Here is a 22,556-nt window from a genome sequence, read left to right as displayed (position 1 = left end):
AGCCGGATCATTTTATCACTGATCATATTGTCAGTTTTACTGAATTGACTGATCTCTGAACTAGATGAAACAACCTGTAGAGTTTTCCTTGTAAACTGTATGATCACCAGAGTATAATCTAAAAAAACAATTGTGCGTTTTTTCTTTTTTCACAGATGTTAGCAATCCTCCTGAAATCTTTTTCCAGAACTTAAAATTGGATCTGCAGCATTATCTGTTTAAAGTCAGGTGAATCTGGATGACCTTACATAAACCTTCCACAGCCTCAAACTCATGAGTGTCTCTGTGTGCACGTTTGCGTAAGAATGCCGCTGTAAGACTACAGTAACTGATGCACTGGACAGAGATAAATTGTGTAGCGTGCAGCACACCAGCAAGACAAAAGGCAAGAAAGTATGAATCTTTAAATGTGTGAAGGGAAGTAAGCTTCAGTCAGACAATCAGGGATCAGGCTGCTCTATAAGTAGTTATGTTTTTGCTGTAAAATTAATTATTCGATTATAATTTATTATTTTTGCTCAAACCACGACAGCCGAATAATGTCAGGGCTCATCATTAGCATCAGTGCCACTTGCAGATTGAACAGTAGTCGGCTGTAAGTCTAAGGGATCTGGTCCAGGTGAAGACTCCGGATCGGCCACTAGAGGCACATAAGGCTCCACTCTGAAGGCAAATGCTAGTATCAAACATTTAACAAGGTGTTTTGAAATAAGAAGCTGATGGTTCTTTTCATGAGGTTAAATTACTCTTTTCCAGAGCTTCGTTTCCTGTTTCTGTTTCCAGTTTCATTCTGTCATTTTCACTTTTCATTTTACCCATGTATGCGTGATTGTGTGTATGTGTTTGTTTAGATTAGATGTGTTTGTAATTTAGTTAAAGGTTTTCAATAATGTTTTATAATTCGAGTGGTACTGGTTTCCGTGGGAAATTCGAGTATGCAGCCGCTCATCTTTACGCCATTACGTCACGTCTGTTTACATGAAGGAGTCCCAGATAGTAGGCTATATCACGTGAGGCGGATCATTTATAGCCTGTTCTCACAGCAGTTGGAATAATTAAACGTATCATTTTGATGGTGGATTGTAATCCAGAAAGGTCCAAACGACAACCATCAGTGACAACTGGAGATTCACCTGTAGTCAAAAAGCAAAAGATTTCAGACTGCAGAGTGGCTATGAAATTGAAATCTTCAGGTAACACACACTAAATACACATAGCTGATGTTGTTAACATTAAAGGTGCCCAAGAATGCTTTTTCACAAGATGTAATACAAGTCTAAGGTGTCTCCTGAATGTGTCTGTGAAGTTTCAGCTCAAAATACCCCATAGATTTTTTTAAATTAATTTTTTTAACTGCCTATTTTGGGGCATCATTAACTATGCACTGATTTACACTCGGCGTCGCCCCCTTAAATCGCGTGCTCTCTGCCACACGAGCTGTCGACTATATTACAGCGCATTTACAAAGTTCACACAGCTAATATAACCCTCAAATGGATCTTTACGAGATGTTCATCATGCATACTGCATGCATGCTTCGAATTATGTGAGTAAAGCATTTATTTGGATGTTAAAGTTTTATTCTGAATGAATTTGAGGCTGTGCTCCGTGGCTAACGGCTATTGCTGCACTGTTGGAGAGATTTATAAAGAATGAAGTTGTGTTTATGAATTATACAGACTGCAAGTGTTTAATAATGAAAATAATGACGGCTCTTGTCTCCGTGAATACAGTAAGAAACGATGGTAACTTTAACCTCATTTAACAGTACATTAGCAACATGCTAACGAAACATTTAGAAAGACAATTTACAAATATCACTAAAAATATCATGCTATCATGGATCAGTTACTATCGCTCCATCTGCCATTTTTCGCTGTTGTTCTTGCTTGCTTACCTAGTCTGATGATTCAGCTGTGCAGCTCCAGACGTTAACTGGCTGCCCTTGTCTAATGCCTTTTTATAATGTTGGGAACATCATGGGCTGGCATATGCAAATATTGGGGCGTACACCCCGACTGTTACGTAACAGTCGGTGTTATGTTGAGATTCGCCTGTTCTTCTGAGGTCTTTTAAACAAATGAGATTTATATAAGAAGGAGGAAACAATGGAGTTTGAGACTCACTGTATGTCATTTCCATGTACTGAAATCTTGTTATTCAACTATGCCAAGGTAAATTCAATTTTTGAATCAAGGGCACCTTTAACAATTTGAGAACAATATAACAATAATAATCATTTGCACGGTTTGGCGTGATCTGAGCTAAGCCATCAGATTTAATGACCATTGTAATGCTTTCTAGTGGCAGAAATGTTACTTGTTCAAATGACATTTTCTAGTGAAAATTCTTATTTTGGTCATACTTTTTAAAAATGTTGAATCTGTAATTCTGAAGTATCCACACTGATGTGGTGACTGACAGCAAACATTGATTCATCCGTGGTGAGCCGTGCCGATACACAACCCACGTAAAGATGATAATTCCACAAATAATTGCTGTTGCAGGTTTCAAACAGAGATGGTGACCAAAACTTACCGACTGCAGCTTTAATAAAACAATGTGCACAATACATATCTATATATACATATATACAATACAGTTCCCCGATTCTGAATCTGCCTGCAGATTAATGTCTATCTATCTATCTATCTATCTATCTATCTATCTATCTATCTATCTATCTATCTATCTATCTATCTATCTATCTATCTATCTATCTATCTATCTATCTATCTATCTATCTATCTATCTATCTATCTATCTATCTATCTATCTATCACTTCTTTCTCTTTGTTCCTTTCATATAATTTTCAGTCTTTTTATTTGGTCATTTTTATTCCCTTAGATTTGCAAAACATTTAATCATTTTACAACTGAAATTCAATTTAACAGCAGACTCAGTGGCTGCAGCATCAGACGTGGAGCCAGAAGACTTGAGTCTTGCAGGGCAGTGTGTGTGTGTGTGTGTGTGTGTGTGTGTGTGTGTGTGTGTGTGTGTGTGTGTGTGTGTGTGTGTGTGTGTGTGTGTGTGTGTGTGACTGGCAGATGGCTCAGTCATTGTCGGGCTGCTAAACCTTTGCACGCTCTTGTTAAGATGAAGAGACTTTCCAAGATGACTGTTGGCATAGTAACGGCACCACTGCAGCCCAACATGATGTCATGATATTCTGTTGCAGATTTTCTCTCTCCTTACATCTATTTATACAGTCACATGTGAACTGTTTGCTTCATTCAGCCCTCATGTTAGTCCATAAACTATATATACATATATCCCTCCAGAATATCAAGAAAATGTTTCAGATAAATCCTTGTAAACACATTACATAATAACAGTCCAATATAATGATGGTATAACACTAACGTTATGTTATGATGTAAAACTCTTCAGAAAAGACTTTTAGATCTCATTTAAATTGTATGATTTTTTTAAGCTCTTGTCATATTAGGCTGTCACATTCTGCCTGGAAGCATCTGTTGTGAAGCAGCTTAACAGGAAGAAAATTATGTTCTGAATAGAGCTTGAACAAAATGATCATTTGATAAAGAACATGTAAAAATCTTCCACTGCCTGCAAACATACACTTACATCAGCAACAAAATAATTTAAGTGAAACGCAACAGGACAGATTCAAGACTCAATAACTGTGTGTTATTCTCAATTTGACACAAGGGTGTGTGTGTGTCACTGGTAAACCATATGTTATGGGGACAAAAAGTCCTCACAAAGATGGCAATATCCAAAATCCTCGTTCTTGTGGGGGCATTTTTTGGTCCCCATGAGGAAAACCACTTTTAAATCTTAAGTGATGTTTTTTGAAAATGTAAAAATGCAGGAAGTTTTCTGTGATGGGTAGATTTATGGGTACGGGAATATAATATACAGTTTGTATAGTATAAAATAATTATATACCTATGGAAAGTCATCATAAAACAGGAAAACAAAATGTGTGTGTGCGTGGGTTTGTTTGGCTATTTGTAAGAGCCAAATTTTATTGTGAAATATTGTTACAATTTAAAATTATCTTTCTAATATGATGATTTATTGTCAGTGTTGGAAACAGTTGTGTTGCTTAATATTATTTTATAACCTGTGATACTTTTTTCAGGATTCTTTGATGTATAAAAAGTTAAAAAATATCAGCATTTACTTAAAATATAAATATTTTGTAACAATATACACTACCGTTCAAAAGTTTGGGGTCAGTAATTTTTTTTCTTTCTTTTTTTAAAAGAAGTTAATACTTTTTTTCAGCACGGACGTGTTAAATTGATAAAAAGTGATAGTAAAGATTTATATTTTGAATAAATTCTGTTCTTTTTAACCTTTTATTCATCAATGAAGCCTATAAAAAGTATCACACGTTGCAAAAAATATTAAGCAACACAACTGTTTTCAACTTTGATAATAACTGAGCAGCAAATCATCATATCAGAATGATTTCTGAAGGATCATGTGACACTGAAGACTGGAGTAATGATGCTGAAAATTCAGCTTTGATTACAGGAATAAATTATATTTTAAAGTATATTAAAATAGAAAACCATAATTTTAAATTGTAATAATATTTCACAATATTATTGTTTTTTTCTGTATTTATTATGTAATAAATGCAGCCTTAATGAGCATAAGAGACTTTGTTCAAAAACATTAAAAATAGTCATGTTTCCAAACTTTTGACTGGTATGGAATTGGGGTTTAGCATAAATAACTATTATTATGACAGTTAAGCACATGAAGCCACCACTTTTATACAAAACACTAACACAATTTTGAACAAAAGTAAAATAAAGTAATAAAATAAAATAATGAGAATTTGGTGGAAAGGTGATTGTCATTAAAGCATTGTCACATAAAAATATTAATAGTCATATATATTTTTGTTGAAATGTGAGCTTTTTGCATACATATATTATAACATAAATAAACAGCTTTTAATGAATGCAAAAAACTGAGGGACCTTATCAGATATGCTTTATTTCATAAAACATAAACAGAACAATATGTGCAATTATTACTGTTAAACTACTTATCACTGTTTGTTAAAGTAACATTAGCAGCTGGTTGGTAAGATCTTACACGTCTCTTAAACGTCTCTGGTTTTAGTGAGAGTAATACTGCAATTATGAATTAATTAAATAAGAAAAAATGAAAATGGCAAATATGGGGCAAATATGGCACAAAAGAAAAAAAAAGAAAAAAGATTTACATAATGTATGACCTGACAGAATGATGGAAAAAATCTCTGTATTATAAAAACTTTGGGAAGTTTAGTGTCCTGAGGTGAGCTTTCGTGACAACACTTTATTTTTTTTGTTTGTTTTACCTCAGTTCTGGGCAGAGTCACACCCTTCAGATCAGATCTAGGAGAACCAGCGCCCTTTCTGAGCCCAAACCCAAAGTCTTTAATGCACACAGGGTGAATGCGGTGTCCCGGCATGGAAAAGAGCCGCGCTCACGCCGCCGCCTCGCATCTTTGGCTGAACAGCACCTCCACCACCTTGGGGTCGGCCAGGGTTGAGAGGTCACCCAGGTCTTTTTCGTTGCGTGCGATCTGTCGCAGAACCCGCCGCATGATCTTACCTGCCGGACGGGTGAAAAGCTTTAGTTTCAGAAGGAAAAGGAGGAATTAAGAATGCAAAAAAACTAAAGCTCCCAGTACCTGAACGTGTTTTGGGAAGCCCTGGAGCATTCTGGATGAAATCTGGGGTGGCTATTGGTCCGATCTTCTCCCTCACTGAATGACAAAGCAGAATAAAGTCAGTAAGTGTGAAATAGATTGAGATTGTATTTTCTATTAGCGTTTAATCTGATCCTCTGACCTTTCCTCTTTAGCTCCTCCATCAGCGTTCGGTTGAACTCTTTGTGCTCTTTCAGCGTGATGAAGCAGTACAGACACTCTCCCTTCACTGCATGAGGACGACTGACGACTGCAGCTTCAGCGACCGATGGGTGTTCAGACAGAGCAGCCTCTACTTCAGCTGTGCTCAACAAATGACCTGAGAGAAGAGACGGGACGGCTGTAAACACTTGTTTGGGGTCAGTAAATTAGCTTTTATTCAGCAAGGATGCATTAAATTGATCAAAAGTGACAGTAAAGGGTTTCTACAAAAATATGAAGCAGCACAACTGTTTTCAACATTGATAATAATTAGAAATGTTTCTTGAGCAGCAAATCAGCATATTAGAATGATTTCTGAAGGATCATGTGACACTGAAGACTGGAGGAATGATTCAGCTTTGATCACAGGAATAAATTACAACTTACTATATATTCACCCCCCAGCTCTTAAAGGGGTAGTTCACCCAAAAATGAAAATTTGATGTTTATCAGCTTACCCCCAGTGCATCCAAGATGTAGGTGAATTTTTTTCTTCAGTCGAACACAAATTATGATTTTTAACTGCAACCGCTGCCGTCTGTCAGTCAAATAATAGCAGTAGATGGGAACTTCAACTATAACAGTAAATAAAACTTGCTTAGACAAATCAAAATTAAAACCTGCGGCTCGTGACAATACATTAATGTCCTAAGACACGAAACGATCGGTCTGTGCGAGAAACCGAACAGTATTTATATCATTTTTACCTCTAATACACCACTATGTCCAACTCCGTTCAGCTTCCTGTTAGTGAGGTCAAAAAACGCGTTGTGATGACGGAAGTGATGTCTCACCCATATACTTCAATGAGCGCGAGACATCACTTCTGTTGTCAGAGCGCGATCAGACCTCACTAACCGGAAGCTGAACGAAGTTGGACATAGTGGTGTATTAGAGGTAAAAAATTATATAAATACTGTTCGGTTTCTCACACAAACCGATCGTTTCGTGTCTTAGGACATTAATGTGCCGTCACGAGCCGCAGGGTTTAATTTGGATTTGTTTATGGAAGTTTTTTCAACTCTCATTGTTCAAGTTCCCAATCACTGCTATTATTTGACTGACAGAGGGCAGCGGTTGCAGTTAAAAATCATAATTTGCGTTCGACTGAAGAAAAAAAGTAATCTACATCTTGGATGCACTGGGGGTAAGCAGATAAACATCAAATTTTCATTTTTGGGTGAACTATCCCTTTAATGCATCATGTTTCCTTCTGGAGCATCAGTGAATGTTTGAACCTTTTTTAATAGTTGAGTTTGAGTCCCTCAGTTGTCCTCAGTGTGAAAACACAGATCTCAAAATCCTACAGTCACTGCTGGAAAGGGTTCAAATATGCAAAAATGCTTGAAAACTGAAATTTCTGCAAGACCTGGAGGATTTTTCTGAAGAACAGAGCTCAGTTTAACTGCTCAGGACAAACAAGAGACTCATGAACAACCATCACAAAACATAAAAACAGTCGTGGATCATCAGGTGACCACACACAGAAATGAGAATCAATGGTTCACATACTTATGAATGGGGTTATTTTAATAAATTCAGATATTGTTTTGTCTTGTGAACTAAATGTAAACATCTTTTATGTAAAATATCTTACTAATGACAGTACTAAACAAAAAATAACATGCATTTTGTATGATCTCTCTTATTTTATTAAAATTATTCACATTTTCACAGATTCTGCAAGTGGTTCACATACTTTTTCATGCCACTATATATTATATGGTCACAGTTCTCAGTATTAATTAACTATTAACTATGACTTTTGCTTCAATAAACTTCTAATTACTGCTTATTAATAGTTAGTAAGGTAGTTGTTACGATTAGGTATTGGGTATCGTGGGATTATGGGATGTAGAATAAGGTCATGCAGAATAATGCATTAATATATGCTTTATAAGTACTAATAAACAGGCAATATCCTAGTAATATGTATGCTAATAAGCAACTAGTTAATAGTTAGAATTGGAACCTAAACTTATAATTTATATATATATATATATATATATATATATATATATATATATATATATATAAATATATATATATAAATCAAAAATATTTTTTAATATCAATGATTTAAAAAAAAAAAAATAATACAAAAATATATGCCATCTAGTACCCTTAAAGGGATAGTTCACCCAAAAATGAAAATTTGAGGTTTATCTGCTTACCCCCAGTGCATCCAAGATGTAGGTGACATTTTTTCTTCAGTCGATCACAAATTATGATTTTTAACTGCAACCGCTGCCTGTCAGTCAAATAATAGCAGTAGATGGGAACTTCATCTATAAGAGTGAATAAACCTTGCTTAGACAAATCCAAATGAAACCCTGTGGCTCGTGACGACACATTAATGTCCTAAGACACGAAACGATCGGTTTGTGTGAGAAACCGAACAGTATTTATATAATTTTTTACCTCTAATACACCACTATGTCCAACTTCGTTCAGCTTCCGGTTAGTGAGGTCTGATCGTGCTCTGACAACGGAAGTGATGTCTCGCGCTCATTGAAGTATATGGGCGAGACATCACTTCCGTCATCACAACGCGTTTTTTGACCTCACTAGCAGGAAGCTGAACGGAGTTGGACATAGTGGTGTATTAGAGGTAAAAATTATATAAATAATGTTCGGTTTCTTGCACAAACCGATCGTTTCGTGTCTTAGGACATTAATGTGTCGTCACGAGCCGCAGGGTTTAATCTGGATTTGTCTAAGCAAGTTTTATTCACTCTTATAGATGAAGTTCCCATCTACTGCAATGATTTGAATGACAGAGGGCAGCGGTTGCAGTTAAAAATCATCATTTGTGATCGACTGAAGAAAAAATGTCACTTACATCTTGGATGCGCTGGGGGTAAGCTGATAAACATCAAATTTTCATTTTTGGGTGAACTATCCCTTTAAAGATAACTAACCCTAAATGTCCTGTTTTATTTTCAACTTATTTTGTATTTCATACATATTATTTCATGAAATAATGTGTCATATTATGGAAGTTAAATGCATCTTGAATGCCATTTCATGTTGTCATGAAGGGAAGGCAAATTAATATAATAAGGCATGTGTGAGCAGCAGGTGGCAGCACTGAAACTCTCTCTCAAGGTCTTACCAGAGACATTCAGCATGTCGTCAATCCGGCCTGTGATCCAGTAATATCCGTCCTTGTCCCGCCTGCAGCCTGAGGACACAAAGACACTCAGTTACAGGACATACTGCCAGAGTGTAATCAGTGACTGCTGAAGTTTAGTGACGCTGATGAAAAAGCCGCTAATGTGTTCAAACCTGAGCACACATGATAAAAACATATAAAGCAAGACTGATCTTTGGATGTATCCCATGTTAAATAACCTTTTCAAATAAATAACATACTTTTAAATGTATTTATTTACTCAAAAATAAAAAATAATTTTAAATTAAATTTTTTTTTTTTAATTCATGTGCCTTATAATCTTAAATCAGATTAACTTCCCCTCCCTCTTGCAGCGACATCTCTTCTCTTGTCGGATGAAGAGGGCGGGGCAACCTGTCACTCACATGAAATACACCAATAGCAAACCACAACCATCCAATCAATTCCCCAGGGACAAAATCAAGCCCCGCCCTACATTTGTTCTTGTTCCAGAAGCCGTTTCATGTAGATATACGGCACAATAGGGAAGAAAAAACTATCGCAACTTCCATTTCATGCTGACTTTAATTGAGATCAAATATAGTAACACAAAAGTCCATAAAAACACTTAAATGCAGAATATATCATAATATATCACTTAGATACGTGTGAAATTTATTTAATAGCAAATACAATTCAACTTTTAAAACGTGCCAAGGATAATTCTTTTGTTCTTGTAGAAAAAGCGCCTCATTTTACGACGTGAGCAAAAGTAACACAAAATTCTATAAAAAGTAACAATGTAACATTCACAAATACTGGTTATTGCATTACCATCTCCTGTCACATAGAATCCTGGGAATTTTCGGAAGTAGGTGCTCTCGAAGCGCTCCTGATTCCCGTACACACCCCTCATGATTCCCGGCCAGGGCTTCCGGAAAACCTGAGACACAAACCATCTGTTTATAATAAGAATAAACTGATGGAAAAAAAAAACATCTGGAAAAACAGCTGGGATATCTGAACCACCACTTGATCTTATCAAATGTTTGAATAGGTTGGGAACACCATTCAATGTTTTCTTCAGCAACAATCTACATAACCTGTCTAAACCAATCTAAAACAAGGATGTAAATCTCACCAGGTATCCCTCCGCCTCTCCTTCTAATTCTTCTCCGTGTTCATTGAGAATGGCAGGCTGGACTCCAAAAAACGGGCATGTCTGCATAGAGATGTTTCTGTTTTTAATAGTGTCATAAAGACGGATGTAAGGTGTCATAACTGAAGGGGAATTTAAGGAGACTCACAGCAGATCCAGGCTTCAGTGGTGTAGCAGCTGGAAGAGGGGTCAAAACATGGCCACCCTGCCCAATCAACAAACTGAGGTGAGCTTATCAGTTATTAACTAAGCATATCTTTTCTATAGTCATTTTATATAAGCAATAAGCTACTTATTTTACCACAGTTAAAGGGGTTTTTAGGCAACTTTGGATCAACAAGCTTGTCAGTATGCATCTTGACTGGTTTTGATTGTTGTACATGTTTTACCGTCTCCGTTTGCCAGAAGGTGTCGATAACCGGACAGCGCTGCTGACCCACAACATCATAATACCAAAGCCAAGCCTCCGGGTTTATGGGCTCACCGACCGTACCCAAAACACGCAAACTGGACAGGTCAAACCTGAGAGAGACATAAATAACTACTACTGTGTGGAAAAACAATATTTGTACAATACACGTGTAATGATAAGAACAACATATAAATATTTGAAATAAGTAATATTTTATTATTTACCTATTTTATAATAATAATAAAAACTATTATTATAAAGTAAATTATGTGTATATGTATATGCATTCATGTCTGTAGCACAAACTGTGCATTGTTATGTAAAAACTATATAGATGGAAAGATCATTTTCTATAATAATTTTTGTCCAATAGGTGGAGCTAACAACCTTTGATAGTGTAAATGCTCCCTATGAACACTGTCACAACACTGAGAAATGTGAGAGACTCTTCTTCACACAACATGAATGTGTGAGTTCAACACTGCCGGCTACAGACTAGCCATTTAACATCATCTGTACCAGCTCCAGACCTGTTCTAGACATTGTGATGCTCTCAACCCATTTTACTTCTGTAATGTGATCTGAGTGAATTGGAATATTCACAAGAGAAATGTAGAGTAGTAGCCTACTTGATTTTGTTTATTGGGAATATTTAATGAAGTATTACAATGACATAATTAAATGTTTATTTCATATTGTGTTCAGTAATGAATCATGTATCATAGGACCAGCAACAGTTGTTATGGAAATACTTATTTCACGTAAAGTAGTTTTAAACAAAATTACTTGCAATATCTCCAATATGCCAAATAAAACGACCAGAGATTTGAATGTGGCTCAATGGAGGATTTGGCTTTCTGAGGCCTCCAGCGCCCCCTGGAGGACAGTTATGAGCTAGCAGGAGTTTCCAAGTATAGGTCCTTGCGGAACAAAAGAGGGGCGTCTCCCAATTTTGGGGTGTTTTCTAACTTAGAGAGGTGTTTATAACGATCCAACCAAAAAAGTACGGAAGCCGGGATATGCGTTGTTTTTTTTTTTAAAGTACGAAAGGCCATTCATTATTATTTTATTTTTTGTCTTGTTTTCTTATTATTACAACTACTTTTTTTTAATGTTTAGATCCCGAGAAACAATTATGTCGAGATAATGAAAAATAAATAAAATATTGCTGCATGCTTGACTTCCGTAACAGGGAAACTATGCGTTTTTTCCCGAGTGCCTGCCTAGATATATGGAAACTTTTTACTATAATACATTCATTTATTTTGAAAAGTATGAACTATTTTACAGGACCTGTAGCTTGTAGCTCGAGAGGGCGAAATATATGATTTATGCAAGTTTTATTAGCCTCTTCCGTTTTTAGTTATTTATTTATTTTATTATTATTATTTTGTAATAATAGTGAGCTATTTCTAACAATACCTTTTGGAGAGATCCAGTGACATCCTCATATATATATATATATATATATATATATATATATATATATATATATATATATATTAGTTTGGAACCACTAAGATTTTTAATGTTTTTAAAAGAAGTTTCGTATGCTCACCAAGGCTACATTTCTTTAATTAAAAATACAGTAAAAACAGTAATATTGTGAAATATTATTACAATTTAAAATGACTGTTTTCTATTTGAATATATTTCACAAAGTAATTTATTCCTGTGATCAAAGCTGAATTTTTCAGCATCGTTACTCCAGTCTTCAGTGTCACATGATCCTTCAGAAATCATTCTGATATGATGATTTGCTGCTCAAGAAACATTTAATGTGTACAATTGTACAAAATATTTGTGTACAATATTTTTTATTTGATGAATAGAAAGTTCAAAAGAACAGTGTTTATCTGAAATCTAATCTTTTGTAACATTATAAATGTCTTTACTGCGACTTTTGATTGATTTAATGCATCCTTGCTGAATAAAAGTATTAATTTCTTTTAAAAAAAATAAAAATAAAAATTCTTCCTGACCCCAAACTTTTGAACGGTAGTGTACAATGCTACAGAAGCTTTGTATTTCAGATAAATGCTGTTCTTTTGAACTTTCTATTCATCAAGGAATCCTGAAAAACTGTTTTCAACACTGAAAATAATCATAAATGTTTCTTGAGCATCAAATCAGCATATTAGAATGATTTCTGAAGGGTCATGTGACACTGAAGACTGGAGTAATGATGCTGAAAATTCAGCTTTGATCACAGGAATAAATTACTTTGTCAAATATATTCAAATAGTACACAGTTATTTTAAATTGTAATAATATTTCACAATATTACTGTTTTTTACTGTATTTTTAATTAAATAAATGTAGCCTTGGTGAGCAGACGAAACTTCTTTTAAAAACATTAAAAATCTTAGTGGACTGTACTGTACTTTTGGACTGTACTGTATATATATATATATATATATATATATATATATATATATATATATATATGCTTGAATCTGTATATAACTGTATGACAAATAAAAAAAATCTTGAATTTAAATGAATACTAATTACAATAATATTTATGTATATTAATATTATAACATGTTAATAATAATAATTTTTTTAATATATTTTCTAATATTTTTCTATGAATGGATTAAGTTTTCTGTTATGTTTACGTTAGGCTAAAACAATGTAAAAACGATATATAAATATTTTATAAATAATATTATTTTTTACTTATTAACTAATAATAATTACATGTAATAATTCAATTAAATAAAAAATAAATGATTGTTTAAACATTTATGTATTTTATTATTTATTTATTTTATTATTTTATTGTATTTTTCTAAAAATGTATTAGGTTTTCTGTTACGGTGTAAAAAATATTTGTACAATATAAACAATACTTGTAAAAACTATATTTAGTAATTTATTATTTGTTTAATAATAATAATAATAATAATAATAATAATAATAATAATAATATGTATTATTATAACATAAATAATACATTATTATTTATACATTTATGTTTTATATATATATATATATATATATATATATATATATATATATATATATATATATATATATATATATATATATATATATATATATATATATATTATAATTTTATTTTATTTTTTCCTGTAAAAAAAGCATTAATTTTTTAGTCTTTTAGTAGTTAGGGTTAGGTTATATAATTTACAATTAGCTATATATTAAAACAATATGTGTTCCAACTGTGTTAGGTGTGTGTGTGTGTGTGTGTGTGTGTGTGTGTGTGTGTGTGTGTGTGTGTGTGTGTGTGTGTGTGTGTGCGCTCACCGTTGCAGTGGTTCTCTGCCGTATTTCATCAGTAGTCTTATAGCAGTGGGTGCAGTGTAGAACTTGGAGACTCCATACTTCTCAATGATCTCCCATAGTCGGCCCACATGAGGGTAAACCGGCACTCCTTCAAACTACACACACACACACACACACACACACACACACACACACACACACACACACACACACACACACACACACACACACACACACACACACACACACACACACACACACACACACACACACCAAGTCACTTTCATCCAAACTGTTTGTGTCAAATTATAAATACTAAAACAAACTAATTGCATATATTTTTAAATGACAGGAAAATCTATGCTAAAAATTGCCAATTGTCAATTTCCAATTGACTAGTTTATATAAGTAAATATTCTGCATTATATTTAACTTACAAGCACACTGGTCGCGCCATTGGCTAATGGACCGTACGTGATGTAGGAGTGGCCTGTTATCCAGCCAATGTCTGCAGTGCACCAGTAAACGTCATCATGGTGATAATCGAAAACATATTTGAAGGTCAGCGATGTGAAGAGCATATAGCCGGTGATGGTGTGGACGACCCCCTGTAAAGGAATGCATCGATGGAACAAACACGGATGTGATGGAATTCTAACATACTACTTACTGCACACTGTGCAGTATATACTACAGTATATGCTGCCTACCATTTTTTTTTGTATGTGAAGTATGTGAAGCAGTACATGCTGCTGAACATATTAACAGTCTTGCGCTACAAGTAGTGAAATAGCATTAGAAATAAGTATAGTTATTTTGCAGCTTTAACCATTTTAATATCTTAACTTTTAGCAGTCTGAACAAATAAGAAGTCAAGAATGAGATTGTGATGATATGGAAATGAAAGGTTGAGTGCATTGCACTTGCCTTGGGTTTTCCGGTCGAGCCGCTGGTGTAAAGTATGAAGAGAGGATCTTCTGAATCCATCCACTCCGGTTCACACTCGTCTGACACACCGTCCATCAGATCATCCCACCAAATGTCACATGATTCATCCCACGGGGTCTGGAGCGCATACATATACAAACACATGTACAAACACAAAAGAAATGAATGAATAGGAACATTGTTTAAAAAAAAAAAAAAGCTTTCAGACCCCAAACTTCTGAACGGTAGTGTTTATAAATATATAAACACAAAACCAGTCATAAGTCACACGGGTATATTTGTAGCAATAGCCATACATTGTATTCGTCAAAATGATTGATTTTTTCTTTTATGCCAAAAATCATTAGGATATTAAGTAAAGATCATGTTCCATGAAGATATTTTGTAAATTTCCTAATCTTGAGAAATGAAGTTAAACAAGTTGAGCAAGGATGCATTAAAATGATCAAAAGTTGCAGTAAAGACATTTATAATGTTACACAAGTTTTCTATTTCAAATTAATGCTGTTCTTTTGAACTTTCTATTCATTCATCCTGAAAAATGTTTTCTGAGCAAATCATCATATTAGAATGATTTCTGAAGGATCATGTGACACTGAAGACTGGAGTAATGATGCTGAAAATTCAGTTTTGATCACAGGAACCAAATGTGCGTGTGTGTGTGTTACTGTATTTTCTTCCATAGACAGAATAATGGAGCTGCTGCTTTCCATACAACAAATATGCATGGTATTTTTTCCTGCTAATGAAGCATCATATAAGAAGTTCATACAACTCAACCTTTTGACCAACCTTTAGTTTGTTGGAAGCATCATTGTTCGTTATGAAGGCATAATGTCTGACCACCACACACTTCTGAACAGACAAGGCCATGCTGGGGGAGAGAGAGATCATTATAAGAAGAAAGTAAAAAAGTGTTGTGATGATGCTAGGTGCGGTGAATGGTTGCCAGGGGTTACTATGTGGTTGCTGTATGAGTAAGTATGAAAAATAATAGCATTGTTTGCATAGGTGTTCTTATCACTGCAGTATGTCATTTATTGACTAGTCTAATACTATCCAAAAGATCATAATTGATTATTGTGCCAAATCAGTGACATCATTCAATCACACATTACACAATTCTGTTTGCTCTATGATGCGTAAGTCTCATTTCACATGCTGCCATGGTGACACAAAGAGGAGGCTTCCAAACTGAGCTGTTGCCCGGCAACCCCTGACAGTTTCTGACTGGGTGAGTGACTCTGGCTGTAATGGACGGATGAGAGGTTCATGTAAACAGAGGATCCTCTAATAGTGAGACAGGGACGCACCTCTCCTTACAGCGCTGCAGAGCCTCAGACGCAATCTTCTTCAGATTGATCAGCTTGTCACCTCTGTAAACACCATCTGTAGGACACAAAGAGAGAGCAAACACGTGAGATAGGAAGAGAGAAAGATAGACTGTGCTGTCAAATTGATTAATCGTATCTAACGTTTGTAAATATATCTATTTTTACAATTTATAATAACCGTTTTCTATTTGAATATATTATAAAACACTCAGAAATCATTTTAATATGCTGATTTGCTGCTCAACAAACATATAATTATTAATGTTGAAAAGTTGATGTTTCTTATTTTTGTTGAAACAGTGATACATTTTTTCAGGATTCTTTGATGGATAGGAAGTTCAGAAGAACAGCATATAAATTATTATAAATTTCTTTTGGGGGTGAAATATGATCTGAATATTTACAATAGGTATTTACCAGCACTGAAATGTCACATAAAATTAACTTTGGTTAGTCAATTCTTGTCATGTCTAAATGACCTGAATTAGCAACGAAATGTGAATCAGACTTTGCTGATAGTCAGAAGTGTGACTCCACAGGATTTCCGGTGTTGTAAACACGACATCGCATCTCTCTTCACATTATCTCTGGTTATCAGTTTCTGTCCAGCTTATCTGTAAAAGCTCATTTAGAAACCCAATAACCATACAGTCAGCCCAAACACACACCTACACCTAAACGTGGAGAAATGATGCGTGAGGAGACATGAGATGAACTTCAGCCTATGTGTGTCATACCATTTACCTGCTGTTACCAGGATGTTGCACTGAGCATCCATGATCCTCTCACACAGAGAGTCGGACGAGAAACCGGCAAACTGAATAAGGAAGACAGGAGAGAGTCAGATGCTAGATACGACGCTCAAAGTTCAATGCAAAGGGAGATATTTTCTTTACAGAAATCATCTTTAAGGACTACACCAAACGGCTGGTAGGGACGAGCTTCTTCCCAGGTTGGTGACATCACAAACCCTAAAATTTACATAAACCCCGCCCCCGAGAACACGCAACAAAGGGGGCGGGGCCATGTTGTGCTGCTTTAGAGAAGAGGAAGAGTTGTTGTAGTAGAGTGTTGTTGACATGCTGTCATTTTACGCCGGACTGATTCACAAACGAGGGTCAATTCAACACAAAAGATTAACATGACGGCACATGCTAGTTGATTGAGTTTAATCAACCCAACAGCAACTACATAAATTTATCCACTAACCATTCAGAAACGTCCAGTTTCATTCTAAAAGTTGTAACTTCTTCCTGAGTCTCTCCATCAGTGTCGACTCCGGTTTGAACAATGTAAGGCTGAACACCGTTACTGACAATCCTCATTTTGGCTGCGTGAGATTCTCCAGCTTTGTTGTTGTTGAGCTGTTAAAGCTCCGCCCTCTTCTGGAAAGGGGGCCGGGAGCAGCAGCTCATTTGCATTTAAAGGGACACACACAAAAACGGCGTGTTTTTGCTCACACCCAAATAGAGGCAAATTTGACAAGCTATAATAAATGATCTGTGGGGGATTTTGAGCTGAAACTTCACAGACACATTCTGGAGACACCAGAGACTTATATTACATCTTGTAAAAAAAGGCATAATACGTCCCCTTTAACACATTGCGTTCATATTCTGGGCTCGTCTCGCCTATATATATATAGTATTCATCATCAATAATGTGAATACTGAATTTGGTCTTTTAATATCACTGTTTAAGTACATTATGGCACTTTAAGTGTCTTTCACGTTAAGCGGTTTAGAATGTCCCGCTGTTTTAGTGATTAAAATACAACAGCTGCTGGATACAAATCACAGCTGCTTAAAAACTTTTTTCACATATTTTTGTTTTTCTTCTTTTGACAGGCCTGTAATGCAATTCTGTGGATGTTTTGACCAGCACTGGGACACCAGTCATGTGACTGAAAACTATGAATATCAATGAAAATCAATTATAAAAACTTCATCAAATACGAGACAAATTCAATTTCTGCTGTAAAGCAGCTCTAAAAAGGCAATAGTGTCATTATTTAGCTCAAGTCAGTTCAGTTTTGCTTCAGTTCGATAACAGCAAAGTTCTGGTCTGGCTATCACCAGACCAAGCTCAATTTAAAATTGAACATTGGTCTGGGGAGTTTGCTATGTATTTCCTACTGCACAAGAGGCGTGATCAACGAGCATTAGTCACGCAATTGGATAGTCCTTCAACCAATCAGATCAACGATCCGGGTGACGTACTTTGCAGAGCGAAGCGAAAACTCCAGAAAAGTTTAGCTTGTATTGGTTTGTAGCATTGATCAGCGGTTTGCAGAAGCAGAAATGGCATTGAGCAATTTTTGCAGGTTGTGCAAAAAAACATGAAAGTGAGTGGTATTTACACCCAGTCGAGTGATTTGTTTGCTAAACTAAAGAAATCATTCAGCATCGTTGAGAGGTTAAAAGGAATTGGATTGATGGTCGTGGGAGAGACGTCATCGTGTTATACCCGCCAATAGCGAGCAAGGTGGATAAGCCAGTCTGTGTTTGGTTCCCACAAAAGTGTAACAGAAACAGCAGAAATGAATGTATGGGTTTCCAGACTAAGTTGCCGGGCGAAATCAAATCGCCGGCAGATCAGGCTGGGTTTACCCAGTCTAGCAAAGTTCATCAATTATGAAATGAGTTCACTTCAGCTATAAAGTAGCTCTACAGAAGACAATAGTGTCGTTATTCAGCTCATTTTAGATTCGGTTCAGTTCAATAATAGTATTGATGTCACAAAAGTCGTCGGCAATGAAATGTGGATAATAATTTGGATATCTTCCAAAAGAAATGAGCAGAATAACAGTCTGGCTGGAATGGGGTCATCATCCAAGAATAAAAAATAGGCTTTGATATCTGATTAAAAAAAAAAAAAAAGGACTCATGTTATTTTTAACTTCAGCTATAACCTTTACATGGCTAAAGAGGCTTGGCAGGCAGAAGTAGTCCTGGCAGGGTCAATGAGGCTGTACTCATTTCATGCATATTAATGATACCGTGCTAAATACTGACCCGAGTTTAAACTTTCCTTCAGACCTTCCTCGACAGATAATAGAGCTTAAAACCCAGAATATTCCTTTAAAGTCACCATGAAATCAAAACAGACAGTTCTTGTTTTTCTATGGAAACCGCAACCATCCAATCAATTCCCCAGGGACTAAATCAATGCCCACCATACATTTGTTCTTGTTCCAGAAGCTGTTTTACTCGGATATACATCACAATAGGGAAGAAAAGACTAGCGCAACTTCCATTTCATGATGAGTTTAATGTAAAACTACTAGAGATCTGTAAACCTGCTCACCACTATAGAGTGAACAGCCCCGATTCTAGCGCAGGCCAGCATCGTGTACACCAGCTCTGGAATCATGGGTAGGTAGATGGCGACTCTGTCCCCCTTCTTCACACCTGAATCACAGAAACAAACATTAATTTAAATGGAAAACCATTAGTGAGAATACTAACATATGCATGTCAGAGGTTCAATGCACTAATATTTTGCATTCTAGAAATGCTGAGCAAACTCAAACCCAGAGGAGGATGACGCTCTTACCCAACAGCTTTAATGCATTGGCACATCGGCACACGTTTCTCAACAGCTGGTTGTAGGTGATGGTCAGGTGATGATCAGGTGAGTTTCCCTCCCTGCAGAATATATCGATCGATTTTAAACCATTAGGAAATAACAGATGCCCTTCATGATGCAATACTGTATGCTAGCCTAATGAGTTTGCCCATCCGCAATTCAAATGATTTTGCAATTACAAAAAATCTGAGACTGATAATAAAAATGCTTCTATTCAGCATAACAATTCAAGTGAAAAGTTCAGTGTTGTTAGATTATTAAAACTATCAAAAATAGTTTTTGTTAATTGAAATAAAGTTGAAATAAAATAAAATGAATGTTAATATAAATAACTGAAATAAATAAGAATAATGTATAGAAAATGACAAAAGCGCATAACGAAATTACTAAAACTTAAAATAAACTTAAAATGAAAACTGAAAATATAAAACTAAATGCTTATTCAAAATATGTAATCAATACTATAAAAGTATAAATAATAGTAAAATAACACTGGTTGAAATAAAATCATTTTATATTTTAACAAATACATGATTGTCTCATTTGTCATCCTTTTTCTTTAACAATAGCATTATTTGTTCCAAAAAGCACAGAAATATCTGTTTAAATGATTCACATTTTTTATTCACATTTAAAGGGGATCTATTATGCAAAATTCACTTTTATAAGGTGTTTGAACACCACAGTGTGTGAGAACAACCAGCCTATAATGGTAAAAATCTACACACTCCTTTTTTTTATAATTCCCATAAATCAGAAGCAGTTTCTTCAAACGAGCTGATTCCGATTCTCGTCATTGCAGGGAGAAGTCCCGCCCACAACCTCTTTCTCTGAGCCAAAGAGGCATTACAAGTGTTGTGTTTTGGGATGTACCAAATGGAGTCTCCATAGACTCCAGCCATCTGAGTCACTGAGGACAGCATGGTTAAATTTCATTTCATTTTCAAATCGGTAAAGTCTTATAGGTTTTCACCAATCATTTTGCACCGGACTGCTTCACAAACGAGGATCTTTTCAACGCTGGAATTTCACAAAGGTTGATTTTGTCTGAAGTCTGAACACAGCTACTGACAGTTTCTGACATTTTCAGTGCGTGACATTGCCCTGTTTTGTTGTTGCCGGTATGTCGGAGCAAGAGCTTTTGAAGCTCCGCCCTCTTCTCGAAAGGCCGGGAGCAGCAGCTCATTTGCATTTAAAGGGACACACACAAAAACGGCTCATTTTTGCTCACATCAAAAAAGTGGTTATTTTAACATGCTATAAAAAGATCTGTGGGGTATTTTTAACTAAAACTACACATACACACTCTGGGGACACCATAGACTTATTTTACATCTTGTAAAAAGAAGAATAATAGGTCCCCTTTAAATGGTCATTTGCAGAATACGAAATAATAATTATTTATTTTATTTTTGCTTTTACTTTACTTTATTTTTATATTTTTGTTCTTCTCAATGCATGTTTTAAATCCTAAAAATTTCTGTTTATTCCCAGGCTGAAATTAGACTTTGATTGTCAGTGTGGTTTCAGACTTTTGGACCCCACTGTACGCGTCTCCTTTTTACAGGACTTTGGCTCTGCTGCCTGTATTAGATTTGGATGTCCGTCAGCTGTGCCTTTGGCCAGTCAAAAACAGTTAATTCCACAGATTGCAATATGGCAACATGCCTTGTTATACTTGTTAGGGGGTTCATTCGAAACACTATAACCTTGAGTATGAACAGCAGTAATAGTGATGCTTGTTTTAGGAAGCATCACTAATGATATCTGTGTCTCTCCATTATTTCACTGTGGCTGTGTGCAAAGTCGTGCAACATTCAATGCAAATCAGCAAGAAAGCTCTCAGCCATGTTTTACTGGGCAACTGCACCTGGCCGTCCAAAAAAGGAAAGACCGTGATGGACCGCTGACAAGTTGAACAGTTTTTAAGCAGAGTGAACCCTTAGGTATGAATGGATGGCACCGTAAAGAAGGGATTCTGACCTCTGAGGTTGCACATTGCATCATATTTTGTATTATATAACAAAGGACCACCTAGGTATGACATATGTTTAAGTATATATAGTGTTCACACTGCTTTTAAGAGCCTTTTTTTGAGGAGTGCAATCCTGTGTCCCTGCGTCCTCCATTAGCACTTGATGGTTAATGTCTAACTGAAGTGTTGCCTCAGCATGGTTCGCATGCTTTGGTTCTTGGCATCTGTTAGGAGACTATCTGCCAAAACCACCTCATGTAACGTGCCAGAGAGAGAGAGAGAGAGAGAGAGAGAGAGAGAGAGAGTCAGTCTAGACTATAGCCAGAGGACTCTGTCCTCATGGCACGCTTCTGTTCACCCATGCAAACCAGTTAACCTGGTATTATTGAGATGTTTATAGTTAGATGACCATAGTTAAACATTTTCCTATTGACTTTTAGGATGAATCTCACAAAACCTGTCCATAACATCTTCAGGGTAAGTTTCACATCAAAATCTAAAAATATAAATGTGTATATATATTATATATTATATATATATATATATATATATATTACAAATTAATCGCACATCAAATTTGCCTACGAAATTACCCCCAAAAGATAATTTAAAGATAATTTAAAGTCATTATTGTGTTAAATGACAAAAGTACCACATAGACATTACAAAAAAGTCGCTTTATTAGTAGCTATATTATATATGTATGTGAAAATATAATTATGTACGTGAAAATATTATATATATAAAATGTGTGTACGTGTTATATTATATTATGATATATATGTAAAATCATGAGTGCTGTCAATACGATTAATCGTGATTAATCATATCTTACATAAAAGTTTGTAAAAAAAAAAAAATATATATATATATATATATATATGCATA

At 35.3% G+C, this 22,556-nt stretch overlaps 1 protein-coding gene across 1 annotated transcript in view; it reads right to left on the bottom strand.

Annotated features, from left to right (window-relative positions):
* Positions 1–4,962: 4,962 nt before the first annotated feature.
* acss2l (acyl-CoA synthetase short chain family member 2 like) overlaps positions 4,963–22,556 on the bottom strand; it is a 19,276-nt gene continuing 1,682 nt past the window's right edge. The window contains exons 3-18 of the mRNA XM_067362749.1: positions 19,661–19,752; positions 19,412–19,515; positions 16,850–16,922; positions 16,085–16,160; positions 15,564–15,645; positions 14,751–14,888; positions 14,261–14,431; positions 13,845–13,978; positions 10,546–10,678; positions 10,305–10,361; positions 10,139–10,219; positions 9,832–9,940; positions 8,998–9,066; positions 5,824–6,000; positions 5,664–5,738; positions 4,963–5,584 (exon numbers count right to left, since the gene is read on the bottom strand). Of these exons, the coding sequence (XP_067218850.1) occupies positions 5,457–5,584; positions 5,664–5,738; positions 5,824–6,000; positions 8,998–9,066; positions 9,832–9,940; positions 10,139–10,219; positions 10,305–10,361; positions 10,546–10,678; positions 13,845–13,978; positions 14,261–14,431; positions 14,751–14,888; positions 15,564–15,645; positions 16,085–16,160; positions 16,850–16,922; positions 19,412–19,515; positions 19,661–19,752 (1,699 nt within the window). The 3' untranslated portion in view covers positions 4,963–5,456. The remainder of the gene's footprint in view (positions 5,585–5,663; positions 5,739–5,823; positions 6,001–8,997; positions 9,067–9,831; positions 9,941–10,138; positions 10,220–10,304; positions 10,362–10,545; positions 10,679–13,844; positions 13,979–14,260; positions 14,432–14,750; positions 14,889–15,563; positions 15,646–16,084; positions 16,161–16,849; positions 16,923–19,411; positions 19,516–19,660; positions 19,753–22,556) is intronic.

This window comes from Chanodichthys erythropterus, chromosome 16 (genome assembly GCF_024489055.1).
Source record: "Chanodichthys erythropterus isolate Z2021 chromosome 16, ASM2448905v1, whole genome shotgun sequence".
NCBI classification, from domain to species: Eukaryota; Metazoa; Chordata; class Actinopteri; order Cypriniformes; family Xenocyprididae; genus Chanodichthys; species Chanodichthys erythropterus.
This window is presented reverse-complemented; position numbering and strand designations above follow the sequence as displayed.